The sequence below is a fragment of the Psittacula echo genome (genome assembly GCF_963264785.1).
Source record: "Psittacula echo genome assembly, chromosome: 1".
NCBI classification, from domain to species: Eukaryota; Metazoa; Chordata; class Aves; order Psittaciformes; family Psittacidae; genus Psittacula; species Psittacula echo.
This window is the reverse complement of record NC_137735.1, coordinates 2,963,891-2,990,346: the sequence shown is the minus strand read 5'-3', so window position 1 is coordinate 2,990,346 and position 26,456 is coordinate 2,963,891. Positions and strand designations below refer to the sequence as shown.

The 26,456-nt window shown below is 50.6% G+C and overlaps 1 protein-coding gene across 2 annotated transcripts in view; it reads right to left on the bottom strand.

Annotated features, from left to right (window-relative positions):
• Positions 1-15,316: 15,316 nt before the first annotated feature.
• Positions 15,317-26,456, bottom strand: part of DDRGK1 (DDRGK domain containing 1) — a 51,767-nt gene continuing 40,627 nt past the window's right edge. The window contains exon 9 of one of the 2 annotated variants that reach the window (XM_080635519.1): positions 15,317-15,744. In XM_080635519.1, coding sequence (XP_080491645.1) covers positions 15,635-15,744 — 110 coding nt within the window. In that variant the 3' untranslated portion in view covers positions 15,317-15,634. Of the gene's footprint in view, positions 15,745-24,036; positions 25,549-26,456 lie in introns of those variants that run through there. The other variant, XM_080635518.1, reaches the window with a different exon arrangement.

The following is a 26,456-nucleotide window of genomic DNA, read 5'->3' as shown; positions in this document are numbered from 1 at the left end:
AAGTCCCAGACTCCCCTCAAGCTTAGGTTAACAGCCTTGGAAGGCCTTTTTCTCTGCCTCATAGAATCATAGAATCATAGAATAGTTTGGGCTGGAAAGGACCTTAAGATCATTCAGTTCCAACTCCCCTGCCATGGGCAGGGACACCTCACACTAAACCATGGCACCCGAGGCTCTGTCCAACCTGGCCTTGAACACTGCCAGGGATGGAGCATTCACAACCTCCCTGGGCAACCCATTCCAGTGCCTCACCACCCTCTCAGTAAAGAATTTCTTCCTTAGATCCAATCTAAACTTCCCCTGTTTCAGTTTGAACCCGTTACCCCTTGTCCTGTCACTGCAGTCCCTGATGAAGAGTCCATCCCCAGCATCCTTGTAGGCCCCCTTCAGACACTGGAAGCTGCTCTGAGGTCTCCACGCAGCCTTCTCTTCTCCAGGCTGAACAGCCCCAACTTTCTCAGCCTGTCTCCATACAGGAGGTGCTCCAGCCCCTGATCATCCTCGTGCCCTCCTCTGGACTTGTTCCAACAGTTCCATGTCCTTTTGATGTTGAGGACACCAGAACTGCACACAATGCTCCAAGTGAGGTCTCACGAGAGCAGAGTAGAGGGGCAGGATCACCTCCTTCGACCTGCTGGTCACGCTCCTCTTGATGCAGCCGAGGATACAGTTAGCTTCATCCCCATCCTGCATCAATCCTGAAGGAAAATGCCATAAACCATCAGCTCTCCTAAGCCCTTGGTGAAGGCAGGCTGAGGGCATCCTGCTGTTACCCAGCACAGCTCATGGCTGAGCCACAGAAAGCCCACCAAAGGTCCATTCTGATGCTGGAACACTATGCAGTGAAAGCTAAGGATGCTCTGTGCTCCTCTCCATGGACAGGAGCTGGGTTTTGAGCCCCGTTTAACACAGATGGTACCTGATGCCCATTCAATATGTAATTGTTGGTAATATGTTTTATGAGCCAATGCATGGGATGCATCAAATCAAGCTCCGCAAAGAGCTCCACATCCCATCAAGGGTCAATCCTGCATCCTGCTCATGTGCCTGCGGTTCAGGGGGAACAAAGGAAAATTGAAGGAAGTTCAGGAAAGCTCCACATTTATAATAGCCTGAGAAACCTGATTCATGGCCAGAGATGTAAAGAGGTCGGTCGGGTTTGTGCAAGAGGAGGTTAAGTGCTGCGTGGGTCACATCCTGACACCATTTGCACTGTGAAGACCTTTCAGGGGTTCATGGCTCATCAGTGTAGCCAGGAAAAGGCCCAGTGCAAGGCAATGATGGGAAGATGTAGCTGCCTGCATTCCCAAGTTCACCCGTTTTTCAGCAGCGAGGGTGTTTTACCAGCTGGACAACTTGCAATTGGATCCTCTCCCAGTCTTTAAACTGAGCCCATCTGTGTTTCTAAGTACTAAGTTTAACCCTAGCAATAATGAAGCTGTTAGCCACATTCTGGAAAGATGGGGAGCAGATACACCTACAACCCCTTGGAAAGCAGAATGAACCAAGGCACCTTTCAGTAGCAAACCCCAGGACGTCTTGAAACACATTTGTGCTATGCCTAAAATGAGGTAGCAACAGCTGAAGGTCATAGGCACTGTATAAATAGAAAGGAGATTTGACTGTGACATGTCCATCCGGAGCCATTGCTCTTGGGTATGCCATCTGGGATGGGAACAGGAGCCTGTGCGTTCCTACTGGGATAAAGGAAAAGAGATCCTTGTCTTTGCAAGGAGAGTGAGATGATATTGTGTGTGTGTGTGTGAGGGGGGGGTTAGTGATGAGGTTGTAACTTTGCTCCTAATTTTACCAGTTCTCAAGGAAAATCAGATGTGCAACGGTGACCTTTGGAATGCAGAATCCTCCTGTGGGGATTAAATCACGTACCCAAGCAGAGACAAGGGATGTTTTCACCCAGAAAGAGTGTTTTCTATCTGTTGAAGACTGGCTTATAATGACCGTGCTTCTAAGTTGGGTACCTCAATGTCCCCAATAGCAGAGGTGATGGGGCTCTCTCATGCCCTTTAGCGTGTGCTGGTAGGACTTTGGACTATCAAAGACCTTTCCTGGAGGTGGCCAAACCCCTGCTGCCTGCAATCTCTCTGTGCCATCCATCAGCTCCCTGCACCCAAACATTTGTCCTCCTTATCTATTTGGGTGATAAAGTGTTCAGGATCTGGAGTGGCGGATGCTGAACCCTTGGTCCATGTGCCAGAACAACAGCTCTGGGAGGTTACCTCCAACAACCAGCAATGGTCACTCCAGCAACAAGTCGAGGTAGCCATGGAGGGAAGATGAAACCTTCACTTCCATTGCTTGGCATCAAAGATAACTCCTGGTATTTACTGAAGGACAGCAGCTTGAGAGGAACACAGGCTGCAAATCTTCAGGTCTCATTGCTGGATGAGATCCAAAGGGTCTCCCAGCTCCATCTGAGCGAGGTCCCAGTTCATCTAATGGGGGGATCTGCTTTACTGATGGAGGGAACAGTGTCATGTCCTGTCTCATGATGGGGTGAACCCCAGTGAGACCCAGGACTGGGTTAGGGATCAGAGAGCTGAGTGCTCAGTGAGGACCCTTTCTTTGGAGACCTAACCCTTGCTTGGGAGCGGGTCCTCTGACAGATGCTCAATGCTGCCTCCTCCTCCATGATCCAACCCCTCAGAAGATCTGTTTTCACCATGAATATGGACCAGGAACAGCACCGTGTCCTATAACACATCCCTTTTACAAGATACAGGCTGCCCACACCTCTTTGAGCAGGAAAGTATGGATAACTGCCCAGGGAAGACCTGGAGATGAAGGGATGCCATAGCCACGGCAGAGTAATCAAGAGCTTCAGCCGCCCAGGTAGTGTTAGATGTACTCCAACTGAGTCTTGCTTTTCCCACTTCAGTATAGGATTGCTGAGTTCATTTGTTATTTGTCCTTAGGATTAGTTTTAGCAAGTGATAAGGTCTGGAAGTCTTCTGGAGCATTGAAGCACCTAGAGCTGGCCTGTTGGAAACCCATAGGAATAAAAGGAGGAAGGCGCCAGCTCTTCTCTGTAGTGTGAGGGGAGTGATTTTCTTCCCCTCCTTGAAGGACAGCTCAGTGTGTGGCATCATAACCACGTAGAGGAAGATATTTGCTTTCCTGCTATGATGGCTGATATGGTATTGGATTGTGTGTTGGGTTACACCTATTGATCACAGCAGGCTAAAACAGAAACGACCAATAAATAACTCCTGACATCCCAGCCGTGCCACAAATCCCAAACAAAGGCCTCTTGGGAAAGCTGTTGTTGGTATTTCTTTGTCCTTCTCCTCTGGAACATGAGTGGGACAGGTTTGGTTTAGTGACTGGGGCTCACTAAATGGTTCCGCTGGGCTGAGCTATCTCATTCCTTAATCCAACCGTTCCTGCAAGAGCATCACCAGCCATGTTGGAATGGGGCATTGCTACTGATGCTCAGCCCTGTGCTGTTCACATGCCTGCTCTTGCTAACACCAAGACGCCGTGGGCAGATGGTTAAGAAGGTAAGGATGTCTCTCCTGTTCCTCCACTGAAGCTAGTAATTTCTTGTGCTGAATCTGGCCTTTGAATTCATGAAACTGCATTATTTTGGCAAAAAAAGAGCTGCGATAAATGCTTGCCAGGGAGGCTGAGGTGAGATTGTGCTTTCTTAAGGAAACTCATCCCCAGATGGTTCCGGGGTGAAAGAGCAAAACTTGGTTCCTGCAGAGCACCAGGGACCCATCCAGAGCTTCTGCCAGGATATAGAGATGGTAAGGGTCAAGAGGCTGTAAGAGATGCTGTGGGGAGCAGTGGTACACACGATGCTGAGGGTGCAAACTATAGGATGGGGCAGACAGACATAGAGCAAGAGCAAGGGATCAGCCTCCCACCCAGCCCATTGTGCTGCTGACCAGGACCAGGGCACGAGGGGCAGAGGCAATCCCCTCCATAGAGCACATATGGATCCCACATGCTCTTTGTGGACTGACCATGGTGAAGGACACATGAGGAGATGTGTGGGTACCATGTCTCTTTCTTCCTCTCTTCCTCCCCCTTTGTACTTGTTTTCACACAACTGACATAAATGCTCTCCCCACACAATGACGATTTGGTCTGGTCAAGTCAAGTCATTCTCGAGCTGGGGTCAAGCAGTGATTTGCCTTAATGCTGCTGGCATGGAGGTGGCTGTGCTGAGAGGCTCTTGCAAGTGAGGTCCCACCAGCATCACCCTCCTGCTCAGACCTACCCTTTCCACAGGAGCAATGGTTTAGGTTGTAAGGGGTCTAGGAGAGGCTGGCCACAAGCAAAAGAGGCTTTGACAGCTTATAACTCATGGTCTGGGGGCATTTCCCACTTTATAAGGGGCAGTGGGGCTAGGGGTTGGACTAGATGACATTTGAAGGTCCCTTCCAGCCCAAACTATTCTATAATTATGATTATGGCAACGTGTTTGCCTACTAGATGAGTTTTCTCTGCTGCCAAACTCTGCAACGTAGCACAGGGCACACTGTGTCCTGCATTTCCATTGCAGGAGGGACAACGCATAAACCAACTTTGCCAAGAGCAAGACGGATCCAAAGGGAATGAGGAGTTCCAGGTTCCTTCCAAAGGAGCAGGGTAAGTGCTGAGAAAGCTCCAGAGGACACCCAGGCCCCGCTGTGAACCCAAGGAATAAATCCATCCCATTGCAGAGAGATGGAAAGTCAGCCAGGGAGGGGAAGGTTTATTTAGAGAAACAACCGTGGGCTGTCTGCCCACATCAGCCTTTTAGCTGATGAGCTGCACGTGCCATCGCTGGGGGCGGCTGGGGAAGGAGTCCACTATTAAAAGCCTTGCAGCATCTCTACTGAACGCTGCTGAAGCCTGGGGAGGGCCTGATGCGGCAGGATCCCACCTCCAGCGGTACCTTGCCTGACCTTGGCCAAATCAGAGACAGCTCCATGGCCTGTGGTCCCCTGTTGTTCCTGGGGAGCATCCAATGGGGAACACCAGCGATTAGGGCTGGAGCAGCTCTGCTCTGGAGCCAGGCTGAGAGAGCTGGGCTGGGGCAGCCTGGACAAGAGAAGGCTCCTGAAGGGGAGACCTTAGAGCAGCTCCAGTGCCTAAAGGGGCTGCAGGAAAGCTGGAGAGGGGCTTGGGACAAGGGCCTGTAGGGTTGGAACTGGAGGAGCTTTAAGGCTGCTTCCAACCCAAACGAGTCTGGGATTCTGTGAGAGTAAAGATACTTTCCTTACCTGGAGTTTACCTGCAGGAGGTGACAAAAAGGGAGGAAACCCTCATTTGCATTGTTTGACCTGAAAAAAAACATGTCCTGGCGCAAAACCAGCCATGGAGCAGGCAGGGCTGGTGCTGTCTGGGCATTGCTGTGTTCACCCTTTGCACCCCATGTACAGCAACACCACTAAACCCCATTGCTCAACATCATCCTGCAGCTTCCCTGCCCTCCCTGCTGCTCATAGGGTCCCATTTGGCTAACACTGATTGATTCTCCATCCTTCTCCTGCCTCTCTGCAAGGATGAGCTGTGATTTGCACTGGGTAAACCTCCCAGGCACCACCTGGGATGGAGCAAGGGGAGACCAAGGTCAATAGTGCAAAGAGCAATGAGGCCAATGGGGATTTCATGCATCAGCATCTTAATGGGAATGGGTTTCTCATCCAACTCACCCAGGCTGCATCAAGGGCACCCGGCTGACTGCTCTCTCTGTGCTCTGCATCCCTCATGTACCGCTCTCATCTCTTTAATTAAATGTCAAGATATGCATTTTAGTTCTAAGAGCCCTGTGCTCAGGAAGATTCATGGAGAGCTCAATGACTGTGCAGGGAGCAGGTGAGGGAAGGAGCTTCGGGTAGGAAAACTATGGAGAAAACAGGGATCAGAGCCAGGCAGGACAAGGGCACTGCGTTAGCTTTGCCTTGGCTGTGTCCAGGGCTGCAATTCCAACCTTATTGCAGCAGGAAAGATGCTGAATGCTGGCGTGTCTCCTCAATGCAGAAGAAAACCCATCTCAGTGATCTTTAATGCAATGAAGCCATTAAGCCCTTAGATGAGGAAAGCAGCACAATTAAGACTGATACATGCTCATGGCCAGCCTGCATCTGGTAGAAGTACTTTGGGTTGTTTATTTCCAAGGATCTATTAAAGCAAAGCACCTCCATGAGGTGCAGCTCCTGCATCTCCAAAGCAATGGTCAGTCCTTGGGCATCACCCCAGGGAAGCCAGCCCCATCCTGTCTCAGTATGGGCTGTCCTGAAGGGCCCAAACTGCTTTCAATAGCAAAAGGCTGCCTGGCATGGACCCTTCGGAGGTGTAGGTAGATGCTACCACCCTTTGTTGCTTCTCCACACCAAGTCCTCTGCAGTCACCTCCTTTCCTGCATGCTTCCACGTTAAAGATGCCCTATGGAAGACGCGGTGACCGATGTGGAGAGATGCCAGATGTGCTTTCTTGCAGCTGATGGAGCGCTGGATGCCGAGTGCTGGCACTTCTAATGGAGTCATTTGGATGGCTCTGTACAATTTGTGCTCCCAAGGAGGTCTGGAGATGAAGCAGGAGATGAGAGAGCACAGCAGGAAGCAGTAGGCATTTAAGGTAGGACACATTCATCACCTCCATCTTCCCATCATCCAGTGTTCGGATGCACACAGCTCCTGCCCCAGGCCACCACCTTGGATCAGCTTCACCTCCTCTCTTGGCTCATTGCTCCAGCCTCAGACCTGGCCGGAGTCAGCACTAAGGCTGGGAAAAGCCTTTCTTTAATCTTGATTAACTCTCAGATCTCAGCCTAAACCCTGCAGTGCTGACAGTGGGGCTTGGAGCTGCTCTGATAGGATGGGATGTGGAATTGCCAGCTTCTGGGGAGCCCACAGCACGAACCAGCTTGGAAAAGAGAGGATTTCAGTGGTCCAAAAGAGCCATCATTTCTCCTGGGAAGCACTTCTCCAATGGCAACAGGAACAGGCAGCCCTAGACCCCCCTCCATCACCCTAGGCTATAGCGGGAGCTGACATGTGCGTATAGACCAAAATTCAGGTGATGTGATCTCCAACATACCCCATTCTGTCCATTCCAGCATTCCAAGGATGGCCCAATGATCCTAATACGATCCTGAGGATCTGTTGAGTGCAGCCATGCGCACGTTCTCCATGTTGCATCACTGCTCCAGGATGCAATGCTGGTGCTTCCCACCCTCCTTCTCTATAATTCACAGTTGCTTTTCTGTTTGATGCCTGCAATGGAGTGAAGCAGGAGAAGGGTGGAGTGGTCAATCCCTGCGCTCGAATAAAGGGAATGGTGCCTCTGTCTGGACAGAAAGCCCTTGGCACAGGGAAAAGGAGGCTGGAAAGAAGCACATCCAAGTTCGGGTGAATCCTTCAGGATTTCTGTGCTTTAACATAAAAGAAAACAGATTTTAGAATTAAAAATCCTAAACATAATATTTCAGACTCAGAATTCCTGGCATCTTGGGTAGGATGCCAAAGGACCTGGGAAGCTGACACCAGCGTGTTGGTCTGGTCCCGGTGGAAAGCCATGAGGACCCTCTCGGGATGCTCAGCCTTGATGAAGCTGCTCCTTCTCCTCATAGTGCTTGGCTATCTGGGAGGCATCACAATACAGTTCCTCTGGTGGGATCTCATTATGTGACGAGCTGAACATCTGGGTTAAACAAGATCAAATAGTCACTAAATCCTAAATAAGCCTGAGAGCTCAGCAGCAGCCACATGCTTCCAAGTGACAAGCCCAGGAACCGCTCTCCTTGCCATTGCCTCACACTTCATGCAGTGATTTATCCCCCTCCAACCCAGCTCTGAGGGGAAACCTTCCTGCTTTTCCTCCCCACCTATCCCTGCTCTGGCCATCCTCTGATCCAGTAGCCTAAAGCTCTTCTTTGCAGGGACATGTGAGGGCACGCATCGTGTCTGAGCTCTGTTCACTATGAGATGGGTGAGCGTTTACCCCATTGTGCAACAGATTTGGTGGTAGCAATTAAAGGAATACAACTAATAATAGTAAAAGGGAGCTGGAAAAGAAAGAAACGCAGAGCTTTGTTGCTTAGCATTCCTGCTTGGCTCAGACAGGGGTTCAGCTGGAAAAAATCCTATAGGAGCATGGTAAATACTAATGGTTTGTTGCCTGTATCCTTGTTGGGGACCAGGAGGAAGTTGGAGGTCTAGTGGGCTACAAGAGCATCTTCATCTGTTTAGAGAGCATGGAGGGTGGGATGGACTGTTGCAGATGCAGGAGGATGCAGGACTTGCAGAGATGCTGCTCTTAATCATAGAACCCCAGCCTGGTTTGTGTTGGAAGGGACCTTAAAACTCATCCAGTTCTATGGGCAGGGACCCCTTCCACTGGAGCAGCTTGCTCCAAGCCCTTGTGTCCAACCTGGCCTTGAACACTGCCAGGGATGGAGCAGCCGCAGCTTCAACTGCTCTTGTCTTAGCAAGGCAAAGGCTGAGGTCTTGTGAGGTCTTGGCTGGAGCTGTTTTTAGCTGGTTTCAGCTGTAACAACGCATTGCCCAATGGTCATCGGAGCGGCGCTGGCTGTGACAGCCCTGTCTGCCCAGCGGCCATGCAGAGCCCATCAGGCGTTAGCAAAGCCTTTTGCAATGGGGTGGTTTCACCCTGCGAACACCCCATCAGTCAATGAAGGCCTGAAATACAGAAGGGATCGTTCCAGGACCTGATCCGCCGACTGGTGAGACACAAATGCCAGCAGCAGCCTGCTTGATGGGGTGTGAAAACAGCACCAGTGACTCCCCAGCACCAAGCAGGGCAACAAACCCACCCTCAGCACCTCCAGCAAGAGAACTGGGGTGCTTTGATTTGCTGTGATGGCTCTGAGGGAGCACAGAGTCATAGGAGGGGTGAGCACAGCATTAGAGATGGTCAATATTATCTATCTATCATCTATCTATCTATCATCTATCTATCTGTATCGTATATATATTATATATATGATATAGATAACAATTGCAATTGAATTATTAATGGGAATTAGCAGTGATTGGGTAGTTTGGGTGCCACATGGGTGTCTCATTGCAATGAGGCTAACAAAAATGACTTGCTTCACTGTGATCTGAAGGTTAATGAGACCAACACTAAGCTCCCTGCTCTGTGCATAAGGTCTGCTCCCTTCGTGCCTGCTGCTGCATTTGGAGTGCAACGCTTTCAGATAGAATAACCTGGAAATGGCATCGGCTGCTGGGCATGGAAAAATCAGGACAGGCCATGATCCAGGCTGGATGGAGACATCCTGCCTCCTTCCTTTCCTCCTTCCCTTCCCACGGTTTGAGGGAGAGGAGGATGGTGGTGGCTGAGCCATGTTGGATCAGCCATTAGTAATAATGACATCAAATGGGAGCATGGAGGTGTCCCATTGGTGTCCCCTTCTCTCCATCACCCATGGACCCGGTGGCACCAGGACACAATTGAAGGTGAAGGATGCACATGGTAGCCCATATGTAATACTTCATAGAGGCCAGATCCTTCTGGGGGGAGGTTCAAAGGCCCAATTTGGGCTCAGTGATGCCTCTTGGCAGAGGAAAGGATCAGGAATTCACCTCTGGGATGCACAGCCTGAAGGCCCCAGCTCTTTGTTTGGGGACACAACTCCCCAGCCTGCTTCTTTCCCATTTTTCCACAGAAAAGCAGTTTTTCCTGCAGGAGGGGCTGGCTGTGCTGTGACAGCTTCGGATCCACGCAATCCTTTACCCTTCCGGGCGAGATCTCTCGATTTTGCAGATCTCTCATTCTTTTGGAGGGGAAATGAGGAGGAAATGCCATACAGGAAGGGAACTGCTAACCAAGGAGCCCCCCCCAGGGCTTTGTTTCAGCTGGAAAACACCTTCTTTCCGCCTTTCCCTACCTGCTTTTCCTTCTGCATCCTGGGAAAAGTCTGGATTTGGGGCCAAGGACAGCGCTAAGGGAAGGAGCAGGGTGATGGGGGAAGGGATGCTCTTCCCACATCCTTCTCCTGCCTCCGGTCCTGCCTGCTTGTGGCCGATCCCTCCTCGGTGCAGGGTGATGGTGATGCGCAGTGACACTTGACTGTGCAGAGCAGGGAGACGGCAGCTCCCGCTCCCACAGCACCGGGGCTGAGCCAGCAGCACCCCAGGAGCTGCTCCCGTGGTCCCAGTACCACATTCCCTATGTTCATCCCTTCAGCCTGGGGTGAGGCTGTTGGGGGGTCCTGGAGCTCTGGGGTGATGGGGGAAGGGGTAAATGGGACCTGGTGCCACCGGGCTAATAAAGAGCCTCTTGCTGGTGAAGAATCACCCCATGGATGGGGCTGTGCGAGGGCACGAGTGCTCCTGGGACAGGGGCTTATGTGGGGTGCAGGTTTGGGTGATGGGCTGGGGGGGAGTACCAAATAGCTGGGGGGTAAAGGTGCCTGTTCAGCCTGGTGTCACCTCCTCATGGCTCAAACGCCAGCCAGGCTGTGCCTTCTCCACACCCAGCCTCCATTTAGAATCATAGACTCATAGAATAGTTAGGGTTGGAAAGGACCTTAAGATCATCCAGTTCCAACCCCCCTGCCATGGGCAGGGACACCTCACACTAAACCATGGCACCCAAGGCTCTGTCCAACCTGGCCTTGAACACCGCCAGGGATGGAGCATTCACAACCTCCCTGGGCAACCCATTCCAGTGCCTCACCACCCTCACAGTAAAGAATTTCTTCCTTAGATCCAATCTAAACTTCCCCTGTTTCAGTTTGAACCCGTTACCCCTTGTCCTGTCACTGCAGTCCCTGATGAAGAGTCCATCCCCAGCATCCTTGTAGCCCCCTTCAGATACTGGAAGCTGCTCTGAGGTCTCCACGCAGCCTTCTCTTCTCCAGGCTCAACAGCCCCAACTTTCTCAGCCTGTCTTCATACAGGAGGTGCTCCAGTTCCAGCCTCCCCATCTCTAACCCCAGCTTCCCTGCACCATCCCCCACTGCCCTTTCTCCATTCTCACACTCACAGCCAACCTGTATCAACCCCAGCCTTCCTTTCTCCACCTCCAGCCTTGCTTTCTCCATCTCCATCCTCCCTATCTCCATCTCCAGCTCCCCATCTCAATCCCTATCCACCCTTTCTCCACCTTCAGCCTTTCCTTCTCCATCCCCACCTCCCCATCTCCATCCTCAGGCTCTCAGCTCTTTCTTCTCACTGTGTGCTTGGGAAAACCTTGCCTGGAGCCAGGAGGAGGAGAAGGATGAGGATGCTCCACGTCTCTGCTTCATACCCAAGGTCAGTGTGGGGAGAACCTGAACACTGTCTGCAGGTGACAAACCCGATTCCTCACCCCTGGATCAAGCAGACAAGGAGCAAGGGATACAGCATAGCTTTTAATGGCAGCATTTAGTAGTTCCCTGCAAGGCAAGCCAATCCAGCTTCCTCTCCTCGATGCTTCCCAGCCAAGCTGGCCTGCTGCCTTCCCAGGGCTTAAGAGCTCATCCACATAGGATGGAGGGGAAAATGTGACTGTGCAGCCTCCTCGGGAGCCCAGATGTGCTGCTGATTCATGGGATCATTGCATAAGCCCCGGGAGTGGGATGCTCTGGCAGCCGGGAAGCATCTGTTTCCTACTTGTGCACCAGCACAGGGGCTGTGTGCAGGGATCACCATCCCTATGGGGGGAGAAGGACCAGCCGTTGCTCAGGGTATAGGGCAGAGGGATCAGGATGGGATGCAGCACCTAAACCCCACAGCACCAAGAGGTGAAGGAGGTGGAAAAGAGAGCATCATCATGCTATGGCTGGTGGGAACCAGGTGAGAAGATGCAGGAGCACTCAAGAGAGGCAACCAAAGGTGGCCAAACCAGTCCTCCCATCCCTCTATTCAAACCCCAGAGGCGCGTTTTGCCAGCCTGAGTGATGCAGTGGCCCTCGCAAAGGGGCAGATCTCTATGGAATGCTCCATGCAATGGTGTGGATATAATGTGATTATTCCTTCCTAGGAGTTCAGCATCACAAAGGGAAAGCTGCCTCCAAGCCGAGCCCTTGCAGCCACTGCTATGACATTGGTATCGGGGCGAGAAGGGTCAGAAACTGATGGGCTGGAGAAGCCACAGGATGGCTGATGGCATTCCAAGTGCCCTGTTCCAGCCCATTGCTGTGTCCCCAGCTCTTGGCTGTGCCTGTGCCAGGGGTAAACCAGACTGCAAATGCATGTGAGTGGTCCTGTGTTTCCTTGGCACTGTCCATGCATCACAAAGATCACAAAAGCTTCCTCTGAAGGACTCACTTGCCTTGGTCTGGGATCCTGGAGCTCACCTTGGTTCACCCCATCCCTTGTGAAGCAGGGACACACTGGATATGGAAAGACTTGGGCACAGATGTGGGGATCCACCTGAACCACTGTGAAGGTGTGCAGGGGCTTCCCCATCCATCCATTCCCCCAGTCCATGAAGAGGAGTGTGGGGCACTCAATGCAATGGGAATTGCCTGGATGTGGAATGCTTTTAGGATCATGGACTCAACCAGGTTGGAAAAGCCCTTTAAGCTCATCCAGTCCAACCATTCGCCAGCACTGCCATGGCCATCACTAACCCATGGCACTGAGGGACTCATCTACATGGTTCTCCCATGAATATTCTCCCAGAAGCACATAGGCTGGGCCCTTCTGGAATACTTGGAAAGCCCGGACACTGCTTTTGCTCCAGGGTACATGGAAATTCATTTATTTTCCAATAAAGACACAGAATCATAGGATTATAGAATCATAGAATTATAGAATCATAGGAATAACCAGATTGGAAAAGACCTCGAAGATGATCAAGTCCAAAAAGGCATCAACACCAAAGACCAGGATAGTCTTTCTAACAGGGTTGCACACCCATCCTGCAGAGCGAGGAGGTTTCACCAAGACCCCATAACTGCTGATCTGGCTTAGCAAGAGCAAATAATGAGTGATAAGATGAGCTTTCAGCAGGTGGGGATTTCAATAGAAGGCTTGGTAGTGGATGTATGTGTGCATCTCTTGAGTGTGTTTGGTCATGCGCAAGGCAACAGAGGTTTTAGAGGACAGCATTGCTCAAAGCAAGAACAGCATAGACTCATAGAATGGTTTGGGTTGGAAAGGACCTTAAAAGCATCCAGTTCCAACCCCCCGCCATGGGCAGCGTGTGTTATTCTTTACCAAAATAGCATGAGCAAGAGGAGAATATTGGGGTGCTCTACGTTAGAAAAGAGCTGTTACCTTGTGAAGGACTTGCCAGTGTCTCCTGCACACCCATCTTCACTCAGCCTGTGCTGCTACAAGTCTCTATCTGCAAGTTTGGGCCATTGGGTTTTGCAGGCTGGTGTCTATGAGGATGAACAGGTCTGCCCCACTCTTGTGTTGTAGGACAGAGAAGGCACATGGGTCACATACACAGCTGCTGTACTGAGATTTGAGCCCTGTTTTGGGGGTTCCCATAGGATCTTCCCCACTCTGATGTCCAAGACAGTTGCCCACTTGTGTGACCATGACCTGCTCCTCCCAGCCAAGAACATTATCCATGGACCTGGAGCAGGAACAGAGAGGCAGCTGTGGGAGAGACCTGACTCCAGCTCATCCCACAGCCTGGTTGCAGGGCTTGGAGCAGCACCATCCCTCCTTAGCAATGCACCCCCAAGCCACCAAGTCCTCCAAGGCTGGAGCCTGGATGGAGCAGCCGATCAGCCCAAGCATCCCCATAGCAAATCCCTGATGGGATGTTAGCAAAGCTCACTGAAGGGAGCCAGAACAACGTGTGCTGCAGCCTGTCCAAGCCAGACGCCCCGAGCCTGCCCTCTGTGCTGACTGCTTTTGTTCCATGCTTTATGGACACGATTGCTCCGGCTGGAAAGTTTGTGCAACCCTCAGCCACGGCCGTTGCATCACATCTCTGTTTGGTTTGGCAGAGCAGCAACGAGCATCCTGACCTCATCTGGATCCCATTGACACCCTGAAAGAGAAGTGGGGTTCGAGAGAGGTGGGGAGATGTGCATGGAAACCCAGCACAGCCGGACCAGAAAACACCTCTGGTGAGTCCGGCCCTGGGCTGTTTCTCATTCAGAGAGGGGTGAGTTATAGGGAGAGGTGCTAAATAAGAGCTGAGATTTGTTGTTCTTTCCCTCTGGCCCACAAATCTTCCTTCCTAAAAGGGAAATGCGTGATTCCATGACTTCAGGAGGTCTGGCATCAGGGAATGAAGCAGCCAGCACCTTTCATAGGAAGTGGAGAGCAGAGATTTGACCATGCATGGTCAGTAGAGAGCCTGTATGATAGCAGATCAATTGCAATGGTTTAGATGGAAGAGGTTACCTTAATTTCCCCTTGGGGCCATCTCGGCACAGCGCAGGTTGTCCTGGGAAGGTCTCTGTGAGCATCTGTCAGATCCTGATGTGCTTTGCTCCGTGCCTCAGTTTCCCCTGCTCCGGAATAGGAACCTGCACAACCAGCTTTGATGGGAAGCGATGGAGTTTGCTCCGCAGGGAGAAGAGAAGTAAATCCCTGGGAGGAGGTGTTTGCTTTCCACATGGAGTTGCAGCTTGTTATTAAAGCAGAGCCCAAAAAGCCTGTTTGGGACAAGGCCATGACAAAAGAGTTCCATTTCTCCAGCTAAACAGGACGGTTTGTGTCCTCTGTCCATCCCATTACTGCCAATGGTCTCCATGGAAAAGAGGACACCTCCCACCACCTTTTGATACCATCAAAACCCCTCTGTTGATCCACTGTTGGTTAAGTATCAGCGTCAGCTCATTTACAGGGGCGAATCTCTGCCTCCTCTGCGTTTCCATCCCTCTTTAACACATCCAGATCTGTTTCATTTCCAAGCCCCCTTGCTTTGGAGTGTCCTGTGGAAGCCGGTTTCATTCCTCATCCCCTGCTTTGTTAGCGGATCCCATTTTCATGGTTTCTCATGACCTTCTGGATGCTCCCCTGCATGTTCTTGGCCTCAGTGCCTGGTGAGGATGAGTCAAATGGCTCCTGCCTTTTGTTTCCTGGATGGAGGAAGGATCAGGAGTGGGAATCGTGTCCTGCTCGGTGGAACACCGGCTCAGCCTCCAATAAAAGGACCTCAGAGGTATCAGCAACCAGCTCTTGGATGGGGTGAGAAGATGGGGAGAGGGTCCAGGCAGGCAGGTTGAGGAGCAGGCGCTGCTGTGGCTGGTTTCACCCTTCCCAGAGCCTGTTGAGGATGGATTAAGGATGCTGAAGGTCCTTTCCAACCCTAACTATTCCGTGATTCTGTGACTCTATTACTGCTAAGAGCAACTTGGCTGCACGTGTGTGGAGCTGGCACCCATCTGCTGACACCTGGCCTCAGATGGAGTCATCGTCCTGCCATGAGGCTGATTCACTGCGTCATGAGTCCTCATTAGACACAACGTGCTGTGTGATGAGCATCTGTGTTAGCAGGAAACACTCCGTGGGCAGTGGCCATGGAGGAACAGGGGATGGAGGCAGAGGAAGGTCCCATTTGCACCTCGAATCCTGTGTTCAGCTCTGGGCCCTGCACTACATTGAGGTGCTGGAGCAGGGCCAGAGAAGGGCAATGGGGCTGGTGCAGGGCCTGGAGCACAGTGTGATGGGGAAGGGCTGAGGGACCTGGGGGGTTCGGTGTGGACAAAAGCTGATGCTCTGAGTGATGGGCGATCATTGGCCTCATCTTTACATCACCATCAGTGCAGAACAAGGTTTCCCAGAGAAAACAATTTAGAATGAAAACCAGAACTGTTGTCATACAAGGAATGTGAAGCTTTGGGGTTTTGTCCAACAGCATCGACCCATCCTGAGGAGAAATGTGGTCAAAAGCTTTAGTAAAAATGTTTTGATATGGGGGGAAAGGGCAAAGCGGGGGATTTCTTTTCTTTTTCCTTTTGAATGAAAGGCTTCCCTGCAATGTTTGGCAGAGGCTGAAGCTGGCTCTGCTCATTCATATCTCCACCAGCTTCCAAATGCGCAGATGGGAACAAGCCTGTCTTGATACGGCAGAGATGGGAGCCTGTGGCTGATGAAATACTTGTGGGGGGTTCACCATGACCCAAATCTAGCTTTGCTTCCCATTAATTACAGCAGCATTCCCAAGTCCCAGCCATGTGGGATGGATCTAGGAATGGATCCAGGCTGCTTCATTCCTACTTGCATGGGAAAATCACAGTGGTACCTCGGACAACAAACAGCTGCTGTTGGAGGGAGCAGAGCATCACACCCGGGCAGGCAGGACATGAGGAGACAGCAGCTCTCTGGTTTCTATGACAACCAGTTCAGGTGTCACCAACGGAGGGGATGCAGGTGGAGATGCCTCCCGGGGCAGGGGACAGGAGGATGGGGTCGACGCTTTGCCATGGATCCGCATGCTATGGAGCATCCGAAGTCTCCTCAGGCAAACATCAAAGGGGAGCTGGGATTGACTTACACAGCTCGATCTGTTTGGCTCATCTCAGCAAGTGAGCTCCCGTCTCCTGCAAACCTAAGGACGTGGTGTGACAGCAGCCAGCAGGGCTGGGCAGGCATGGAGGGGACGTGCTCATGGTGTTCTTCACACTGGGAAGACCCTGTTACCTTCTGGGACCTGGTGGAACCACACAGCCTTTCCTCAGTGCTGGCTCCAGCTCCAGGAGCCTCCAGCTCCCACTGGGACTGTGGATCTTAACAGGGTGCCTGAATCTGGGTGGTTTCCAAGCTGCTGCAAACCCAGACACTCTCCTGGGATGGTGGAGAGGAAGAGTGAGGCTGAGAACATTGGGGCTGCTCAGCCTGGAGAAGAGAAGCTGCGTGGAGACCTCAGAGCAGCTTCCAGTATCTGAAGGGGGCCTACAAGGATGCTGGGGATGGACTCTTCATCAGGGACTGTAGTGACAGGACAAGGGGTAATGGGTTCAGACTGAAACAGGGGAAGAACAGGTTGGGATAAGGAAGAAGTTCTTTACTGTGAGGGTGCTGAGGCACTGGCACAGGGTGCATGTTTCTGCCATGTCCAAGAACATTGACTACAGTGGGGTCTAGGCTTGGAATGAGCATTTGAGAAGAGGATGGTGGGGGTGAACTCTAGTTCCTATGGTCTATAAGGGAGGGAGCCTTTGGTCCTTGCTATGGATGAATCCTTGTTATGTGAAATGGGGAATGCCCCACCACATTCTTATTACAGAGCTATATGAGACCATGAGGGGTGTGCTTCTGTGTTGGGATTTCTCCTTTTCCGCTCTTTAACACAAAGAGAAGACCCAACAGGCAAAGGGAACACTTCAGAGACGCTTCCAATATTTAAAGCTCTCTTTGGTCTGAAAGGCTGGGGTTATCTCTTGGGTGGGTTTAAGAACAGGACCTTGCTTCCTTGGAAGCAGCTGGCCTGGACATCATTGGTGCAGCCTCTCATAGCTTAGAAATGAAGTCCACCCACAAGTCATTTCTGAGGCTGCTTTGGACAGACCACGACGTTGCCCGGTATAAGGAACCCTCGAGCAAAGGATGCCGCCACATTTGCAGACATCACTGGTGCTTTCTGCTGTCTGCAGAAGCAGTTCACTTTGTATTCGAGCTTTAGTCTATTTATATGTGCCCAGACTATCTTGGTGTGCTGTGAGTGGCAGCTCTTTAGGAGCACTGTATGTGAATAGCCTCCTGCTAACTCCGTGTGAATGCCTTCTGCCGCTCAGGCAAGTGATTACAGCAGGGAAATCAGGCAAGGAGAAGAGAAGAAGGACATGCAGCAGCTCTGGGAATGACCAAGCAAGCCCTGACCTGTGCCAAGTGCCTGCTGTTGTGTGAGGTCCCTGAAACGTGATCCTGTAGTCAGAGATGTGGCAACTGGCTTCAGTTCTTAGCTTTTCCATTCACCAAGGTGCAGGATGAGCAATGGTTTCCAGTGGGTCAATGGATCCCATGGGCTGTGTTTGAGAGGCACCCTCCCATTCCAGCTCATCCCACTCCCTGTCCAAGCTTCTTAGGATGAGCGCTGGTCTCCAGCTTAGCCATAGCCATGCCCATGCCTGGCTGTGGACCCTTTGGCACTGACCTTGGACCTGCCTCATCACCACCAACTTGCCTGAATGGTTGAGCAGAGCTGTCATCCATGGGCCTTTTGTGCTCACCTTGTCCATGTCCTATGGAGCTGGGCACCATCAGAAGTCCCTGCCCTACCTCCGTGCCATGCCACCCAGCTCCTGGCTCTCCATCCCTTTGGGATGTAGCCTGCACATCACAGACTGCTGAGCTGATGAAAGCTGCAGCCCATCAGAGCTGTTAACATTACAAGCTGAAATCAGGTGGCATCATCCCAATGCTCAAAGAGGCAACTTCCAAAGGGAAAGTGGGCGTAATCCTTATGGAGAAGAAACCTGAAAGTATACACGAGAAGGAGCCATCTGGCAGATACCTATGGATCCCAGGGATGCTTGTTTTCCTAGGGAGCCATATCTGCTGTGTCAGTCCACACACCACAGCACTTCATCAGCCAGAACAACACAAGGGAAAGGTCTGGTTGTGCTGTGTCAGGTCCTAGCAGGGTGACACCAGCATGGTCAGCACCTCTTGCTGGGTCTACAGGCCCAAAGGGAAAGATCTAGCAACTAGAGAGCAGTGCTGGGGCAGGAGCAGCATCCCTCCTGCTCTCTGTTGGAAGGAGCAGGTTGAATCAGCTCCAGGGTTCAGTTTGTGAGTCCACAAACAATGTGGAGAACATGTTTATGGGTTCAAAATTAGACAGGGGAAATTCAGGTTGGAGATAAGGAAGTTCTTTACTGTGATGGTGGTGAGACACTGGAATAGGTTGTCCAAAGAAGTGATAAATGCTCCATCCCTGGAAGTGTTGAAGGCCAGGCTGGACAGAGACCTGGGTGACATGGTCTATTGGAAGGTGTCCCTGTCCACGGCAGGGGTTGGAATTAGATGATCTTAAGGTCCTTTCCAACCCAAACCACTCTCTGATTCCATGATTCTAAGTTACAGTTGCTGGCTTATCCTCACCAGCATGGAGGGGCCTAACATTTGATGAGGAGCTTTGAAAGCATCACATTGAGCACCCAAATGTAAAGCATTAGCAAAGCAGCCTTGAAACCTTAGTACAAATCCCTTTCCAAACACCTTCTCGAAGATCTCTTTGAGCTATTCCCTGACTTCAAATCATGTTCATGCCAAAACAAACCCCTTCTTTCTAGTTCTCCAGAGCAGGTCTGAGCTGGGTCCATGGGCTCTGCTTCATGACCTGCCTGTAATCCACCCCTCCCGTGAATGGCATCAGCCACAGATGGAGGGACAAGTCCCCAGCGGCCACTCAGGGCTCTGTGGTGCCTAATTGCATATATACAACAGCAACTGTAATGATTTTCCTGCTCCAGGAGCTGGATGCTGTTAACATGAGTATTAGTGCCTGCTAATGAGCTCCCAGTGCTGCTCCTGCCACAGGCCTGGAGATGGATTACAGCACATGTGCTAAGCAGCTTAGTTTGGGTGGTAGTGCCCTGGGATGCAGGGAGCCGAGGGGGAGCAGCAGGAAGGGATCTAAGCTCACAAGTGTTTCCCTGCCAGTGGCATCAGGCTCACTTGATGCTGCTGCAAACACTCTGCTGTCAATGCTGCCATTTCCCCCTCCTTGGTACATGCAGGAGCTGTGCAAGTGTTGTAATAGCTTTTCCCTCCTGCTAAAAGAAGCCTGGCATCATTAGGGTTGGAAGGGACCTCTGGAGAACATCCAGTCCAACCCCCTGCCAAAGCAGGGGCACCTAAAGCAGGTTATACAGGAATGCATCCAGGCAGGTTTGGAATGTCTCCAGAGAGAGAAGCAGCAAAAGAAAGCTCAGTAACCTTGGCTAATTCAACTGGTTTTCACCTCAATTCTCTCATTGCAGCACAGGGCAAGGAGCAAAGCTCCAAGCAGCCTCTTCCCACCTTTCTCCAGCCCTGGGAAGCTGGGACACGGGCTGTCTGGAGGGGGGAAGGAACGGCTTTTCCTAACCTTGTGGTCTCCCCCCAGGCTCTGGGGGATGCTTCACTGCGGTTGCCATAGAAATGCTGCACGGGGGGGGATGCGAGATGTGCTGCTGCCATCTCCTGGAGGAGGCCTGGATGGCGTGGGGTGGCTCAGGAGGAGCTGGGGAGATGTTCCAGGCTGAGCTCAGCCCAGGGACGTGGGTACCACGCCGTTTGGACCACGGTGGCACTCATCTGTTGCCACCTCTTATGGCCAGAAGCTTGCAGAGCATCATCCCAACATCAGATTGCGAAACAAACCATGAACTATTCAAACAGCCATGACCCCATGGAATCACAGCATGGTTTGGGTTGGAAGAGACCTTAAGATCATTCAGTTCCAACCCCCTGCCATGGGCAGGGACACCTTCCACACACCCAAACCTGCTCATGTGGTATTTTGACCTTAGGTTTGTCCTTGGTTAGCTTCACCCTAGGGAGATTTAAGCACTTATTCTGCTTGACAGGGCTCTCTGGGAGGATGCTGAAGGGCTTGTGAGGTCAGCTCAAAGATAGAGAATGGCTTGGGGGTGATGGCTTTTGCAGGAGGAAGCCCTCAACCAGTTACTCCTGGTCCTTAATGAAAGTAGCAGCAAGGAAGTACTCTCAGTAGTACAGGGTGGTGTGTAAATCAGGCAGATGGAAGAGATGGGTGCGAGGTTTAGCTGTGTGCAGGGAGGAAGCACAAGACAATGAATGTGGGATGTGTTAAGAGCTGCAGCTGGTCCTTGCTCAGTGTTACGACCAAGATCTGTGGCTCTGCTGCAGACTGGAGTTTGCTTGGAAGCAGGAAGCCCACATTGAGCAGAGACCCCAGAGTGGCTGCTTCCATCCAGATAGAAACCTCAGGCTGTGGATGGCTTCCTTATAGCGAAGGTGAGGGGAGTCATGGACCAGGATCTTCAGTGGCAGGGACCCAAAGTGTGTCCCCCTGTGGGGCAGCTGATGGGAGATGCAGCCTGGAGTCCTATAGCTGATTGTTATGGGGACAAAGTGATCAGTTGAAACAGGACTGCTTGTGCTGCTCACAGACTGGTTTGGTTGGAAAGGACCTTAAAGCTCATCCAGTTCCAACCCCCTGCCACGGGCAGGGACCCCTTCCACTAGAGCAGCTTGCTCCAAGCCCCTGTGTCCAACCTGGCCTTGAACACTGCCAGCGATGGGGCAGCCACAGCTTCTAATGGCCAAAATCATTGCAGTGTGACATGATTTTCAGTGGGGGTAACCTGACTGTGCTGGGTTGTCATCCCCCAGGGAAAGGTGTTCTCAAGAGCTGCCATGCTCCCTTGGGATGACTGCATCTCACCCTGGGGTTGACTTTGCACTGGAGCAGATGGGAAATGCTTGCACTATTTGCGCTGCCTGCTCAGCTTCAGCAGCACCTCTTGCAATCCCTTCTGCAGTGGTTGCCCCATCACAGCCTTTTTCCTTACTTGGAGCCTTCCCTCCACGATTCCCACTACTTCCCCTCAGCCACCTTAATCTTGCCTTCCCAAAGACCTCATGCAACACATGAGAAGCTCACACACAATAGTCCAGAGGAGCATCTTCCTAGCAGAAGGAAGAACCTAAGTAACACAATGCTCCCCAGCTTTTCAGTGGGACACTGTCCAAAGGTACCAGCACAACCAGGGCACCGTGTCCTGCACTGAGCAGTGCAAATGTGACTGCGGTACCCACGCTCCTCATTCCTCAGTCCCTTGCCAGGCTGAAATGAGGCCATTGTTCTGCTCCATCCCATGACCTTAATTTGATGCTGGCAGAAGGTTTTCCTCTGAGACAAACCTGAACTCTTTGTCATTGCAGTGAGCCTGGACCCACCTGACCAGGAGGTGTTTTAGGAGGAGATGCTTGTCCATTCCACAGTTCACATCCAATAGATAACCTTAAGGTCCTTTCCAACCCTAACGATTCTGAGCAAACGCCATAATCTTCTCTGTAACCATTCTGATCCTGCTTTTAGGTTAACCAAGCTTCAGGCCACTAAAATGGCCTGAAAGAAAGAGAAAACGGAATTCTGGGCCAGATCCTCAACAAAGCAGCCCTGAGTACAGCCTAAATGACCTCCAAATAATGATGTCTCCAAAACTGGCTCTCCCCCAGAGCTCCGCTGAAGGGCTGGTTTTCTTTGCCACCTCCCCTGCTGATGGGGCAGGCCATGCCAGTCCTTTATCTATTTGGGATACAGTCATCAAAGCTTGTTCGCCTTGCTTGATGCTATGTGCAAGCTCAGCACTTTTGAGAACATGAAACAGCTGTACAGGTGCTTTCAGAAGGAGATAAACAACATCAGGGGTTGTCTGGTGTTAGGTAAGTGCAGATCTTTGACTCAGAAGGGAAATGAATTGGGTTACTGGTCAACAAGTAAAGCTGGAGTTGTTCCTCCAATCCACCACCAAACCAGCCTGTCCCGGAACAAGAAACTCTATTAGGAGACAGTTCTTCCCTCTGAAATACTGGCACAGGGTGCCCAGAGAAGCTGTGGTTGCCCCATCCCTGGCAGTGTTCAAGGCCAGGTTGGACACAGGGGCTTGGAGCAAGCTGCTCCAGTGGAAGGGGTCCCTGCCCGTGGCAGGGGTTGGAGCTGGATGAGCTTTAAGCTTCCTTCAACCCAAACCAGTCTGGGATTCTATGATTTTGAAGGGTTGTCCTGGTTTAGCAGTAGCAGTCATTTTTTCTCCTTAGTAGCTGGTGCAGCGCTGTGGTTTTGACTTTTGGCCTGGGAATACTACCGATAAAAAGCTTATGTTTTTGGTTGCTGATCAGAATGTTTACCCTCACCAAGGACTTTGTGAGTCTCATGCTCTGCCAGGGAGTAGGAGAAGCCGGGAGGAAGCAGGGACAGGACACCTGACCCAAACTAGCCAAAGAGGTATTCCATACCACAGCATGTCATGCCCAGGAGGTAGAACTGAGAGCTCCCGGAAGGGCTGGATCACAGCGGAGTGGGAAGTATCGGTCGGTGAGGTGTTGTATTCTCTTCCCTTGTTATTTCCTTTATCATTATTATTATTGGTGGTAGCAGTAGTGATCTGTGTTATACCTTAGTTACTAAATTGTTCTTATCTCGACCCATGGGAGTTGCATTCTTTCAATTCTCCTCCCCATCTCTCCAGGAGCTGGGGGAAGAAAGGGTCGGGGGGGGAAGTAGACTGTGTGGTTCTGATTTACGGCCTGGGCTTAAACCACGACAAGGGTGAAGAAGAAGAAGACAAAAAGCAGCTCATATCACAAATAAATACATTGAAAGGTTGTGATGGTTGTTGTTTTTACATTTTTAACCTGTAAATGCTTCCCATAGACTAATTCTTCCACTGAAAAAGAAGCCGGAGTTTCCCTTGATGAGATCTCACCTTGTGTCATAGCAAAACAAGGTTTTCAATCTCACTTTTTCTGGCCTTTGCCTTTGGCAAAACTAGGCCAAGCTCACACAAATGAGTTCATTATTCTTATTACTCATTCCATCTACAATCCGGGAGCTCCTGTGCTAGTTCAGAGGAAGAACATGGTGCTAAATGCTGCATAATGCATGGGCAAAGTTTAACAGAAAACAGGGATCCCCCCAAGTAATGGGGGGGATGTTCCAGCTTTTTTAAAAAGATAAAAGTAGATTGGATAAAGCAGCAGGAATTAAACCACCAAAACCATCCTAATTCTAACAAAGAGGGGGAACAGGAGTAGATGTCCTTGCCCAAAGGTAATTCTGATGAGGGATTTGCATCCTCAATGAAGAGTGTGTGTAGAGCTTGGCTGAGCACTGAGCCTGGTTCTGAGTTGTAAGCTCTAAACAGGTAACACGCACTGGCAAAAGTACGAGAAATCACAGAATCAGCATGGTCTGGGATGTAAAGGACCTTAAGATCATCCAGTTCCAACCCCTTGCCATAGGCTGTACTAGCAGGGCAGAAGGAAGCTTCCACTACAGTGAACATGGTGTTGTTATGTGCACAGAAACTGAGTGTATTTTGGAGTGCTTTCTGTGGATTTAATGTAAAACCTTGGCTCTTTGACCACCACACTGCGGGCTGCAACACTGCTACTGGCTCCATCTCAAAATCCTTGAAATCATTGAAAACACCATCTCTAACAGAAATCTCTGCAACTCTTCCCATGCTGTTTATTTTATTACAAGAATAGTTTTAAGACAGAATAAAAATATCAGGTTAAAATCCATTTTTGAATAACAAAGAGACTTGGCAAGCCTCAAATCTCAAGTCATCTCTGCTGGCTCTCACTGTGTGCAGCACAGCAACAATGTACCGATCCCTCACCTCAACATGCGGTGCTGCACCATAATCCTGCACTCCTGCAGAGCACCCCATGCAGCAGCAGTGCAGACGTTACAAAGGAAATGCTCTTCTTTCCATTGTTTTATTGCTATCTCATCGCAGTGATGATGCAGCTTTCAGTCTCCTCGTGTTATCTCTAAATCTGGCAAAGACAAAAGCAGCCCCTTGTGCCCTCCCCAATTACTGTATAACCACATAGATTCTGTTGACTTCAGGAAGGAGAATTAACAGGGCATCAATTAGCCTATTAAAAATTACTATTCTTGTGCAGGAGTTATATTGACCCCTACAATAAATACATTAATCATCATTAACTTGTTCATTACATGACTCACAGGGCCTGAGTTCTATTTAGAAACACCCAAACATCCAGAACACAAACTCCATGGGGAAGGGGTGGCTGAGGGCCTCAGACCCACTTACTTCAAAGGATGAATCATCAGCGGCTGGTTGGTATCAGAAGTGGCCTGGACAAGCAGTGAGGTGAGTTAAGCTTTTCCCTGGAGGTGTTTCTGTCTCTTGGCTACAGAGAAATAACGCAGCTTGGCTGTGAGCAAACCTTTTATACTACATAAACCAAGCAAAAATGTATTTATACAGCAAACCTCTGGGAGCAAGTGCTCCTTCTAGAGCTTCAGTACGTATTTCAGTAAGAACAAAGACACTTCACAGTATCTTCTTTTTACTCTATCCTTCCAGTGTTGACACAGAAGACAAAAATCATGCCTCCCCCCTACACACCTATTACTCTGTGTTGTAGGTGTCATTGCTCAAAGTTATGCAGCTCTAAGTGCAGAGCAAGCACGTGGAGAATTCTGAATGCCATCAGAATCAAATATATCTGATGCAGACATCAATGTGGAAACAATAAGTTTGGGTATAGGCACATGAGGCTGCCCAGGTAACTGTGTGTAACTTACTGATATTCCTGAGGTACAGATACAGAGTGTCTTAGCCCTAGTTCTTGGCTACCTCTGTTGTACAAATGACTGTCCTATTGTATAGCATCTCTAGCAGAATGAAAAGCAAAACTTGCCATCAACTCCTGCAGCTGACACTTAAAAAAGCACCATGACTGGACTAGTGGGGTTCCTGCTTGGTTTTAATTAAGTGGCTAATTCATTATAAGGGTAAACACTTGCTGTATCTTTCTCACACCGGATTTTATGCCATGGTTGAAGCAGTGGCTCTGCTGTCGGGCTGGAGGTTGATGAGGGAATTGCTCGCTTGGGCCAGCTCTGCGATGGAGACTCGCCCTCGCTGTTTGATGTACTGAGCCACAGCAGCCATCTCCTCTGGAGTGATGTAGATGAACTTGCCTCTGTCATCAATCACACCTACAGGGGGAAAAGAAAGGACCTTGAAGTCAGCACTTCGGCTCCTCTCACTTCCCCACTGACATCAGTCGCTTCTTTTGGAAGGGCCATTCAAACTGCTGAGGCTGCATACCATATCTAGGGCAGGCAGAACAACGTGCCAGCAGCCAGGCTTTTATCTCCTCTCTACTGCTGGGTCTTTGACTAGGGCTATGACAATAGGCAAGTGCATTGGTAAGAGTGTGTTCAAAGTAATACATTCTTTTTATTGTATACAGCTATTTGGGAGTACCACAGCAGTTACTTCAGGTACATAGTTTTGGTGCTGATGTTCTGGGTCCCCAGGGGCTGGTGGAGAAAGGCAGAGAGCAGGAGGGTCCAAGAGGTGCTTCAGAGCCCCTGTGGGGCCCAGCTCAGCCATTCCAACCTGCCCTCTTAAAGGAAATGAAGCTTAATTCCCATATTTCAGTTGCACCATCAAGAATGAGAACAGAACTCTCTGTTCCTAATGCATTACAGGATCACACACAAGGCAGAAAACCTTGCTGCGTGTCTTTGAGGCCCCAGACACAGACAGGGGAGTATACACCCTTTATGCTTTGATTCAGAGCACTTTTAGGTCATTGGAATGGGTATCCACATGCATTCACTAAGACAGTTCATTCCCAGCCATAAACCACAGTATCAGGTCAATAGATGTTTGTGTTGGCACCTTCCCTGACTTCATCCTTGGAAACAAAAGGACTGCCCAGCAGTAAACCAGACTTGTGCAGACAGGGAGCTGCCCACAGGCTTAGTCTCTGCTTACATTCCAACTTTGATTGTGTGGGCACATGGCTAGGAGCAAGCACTTCACTTACTACAGCATCCTGGAGAGCTCTGGGATGTTTGCTCTCCCACAGCATGCCCTACCCCAGTCCTGGCTTTAG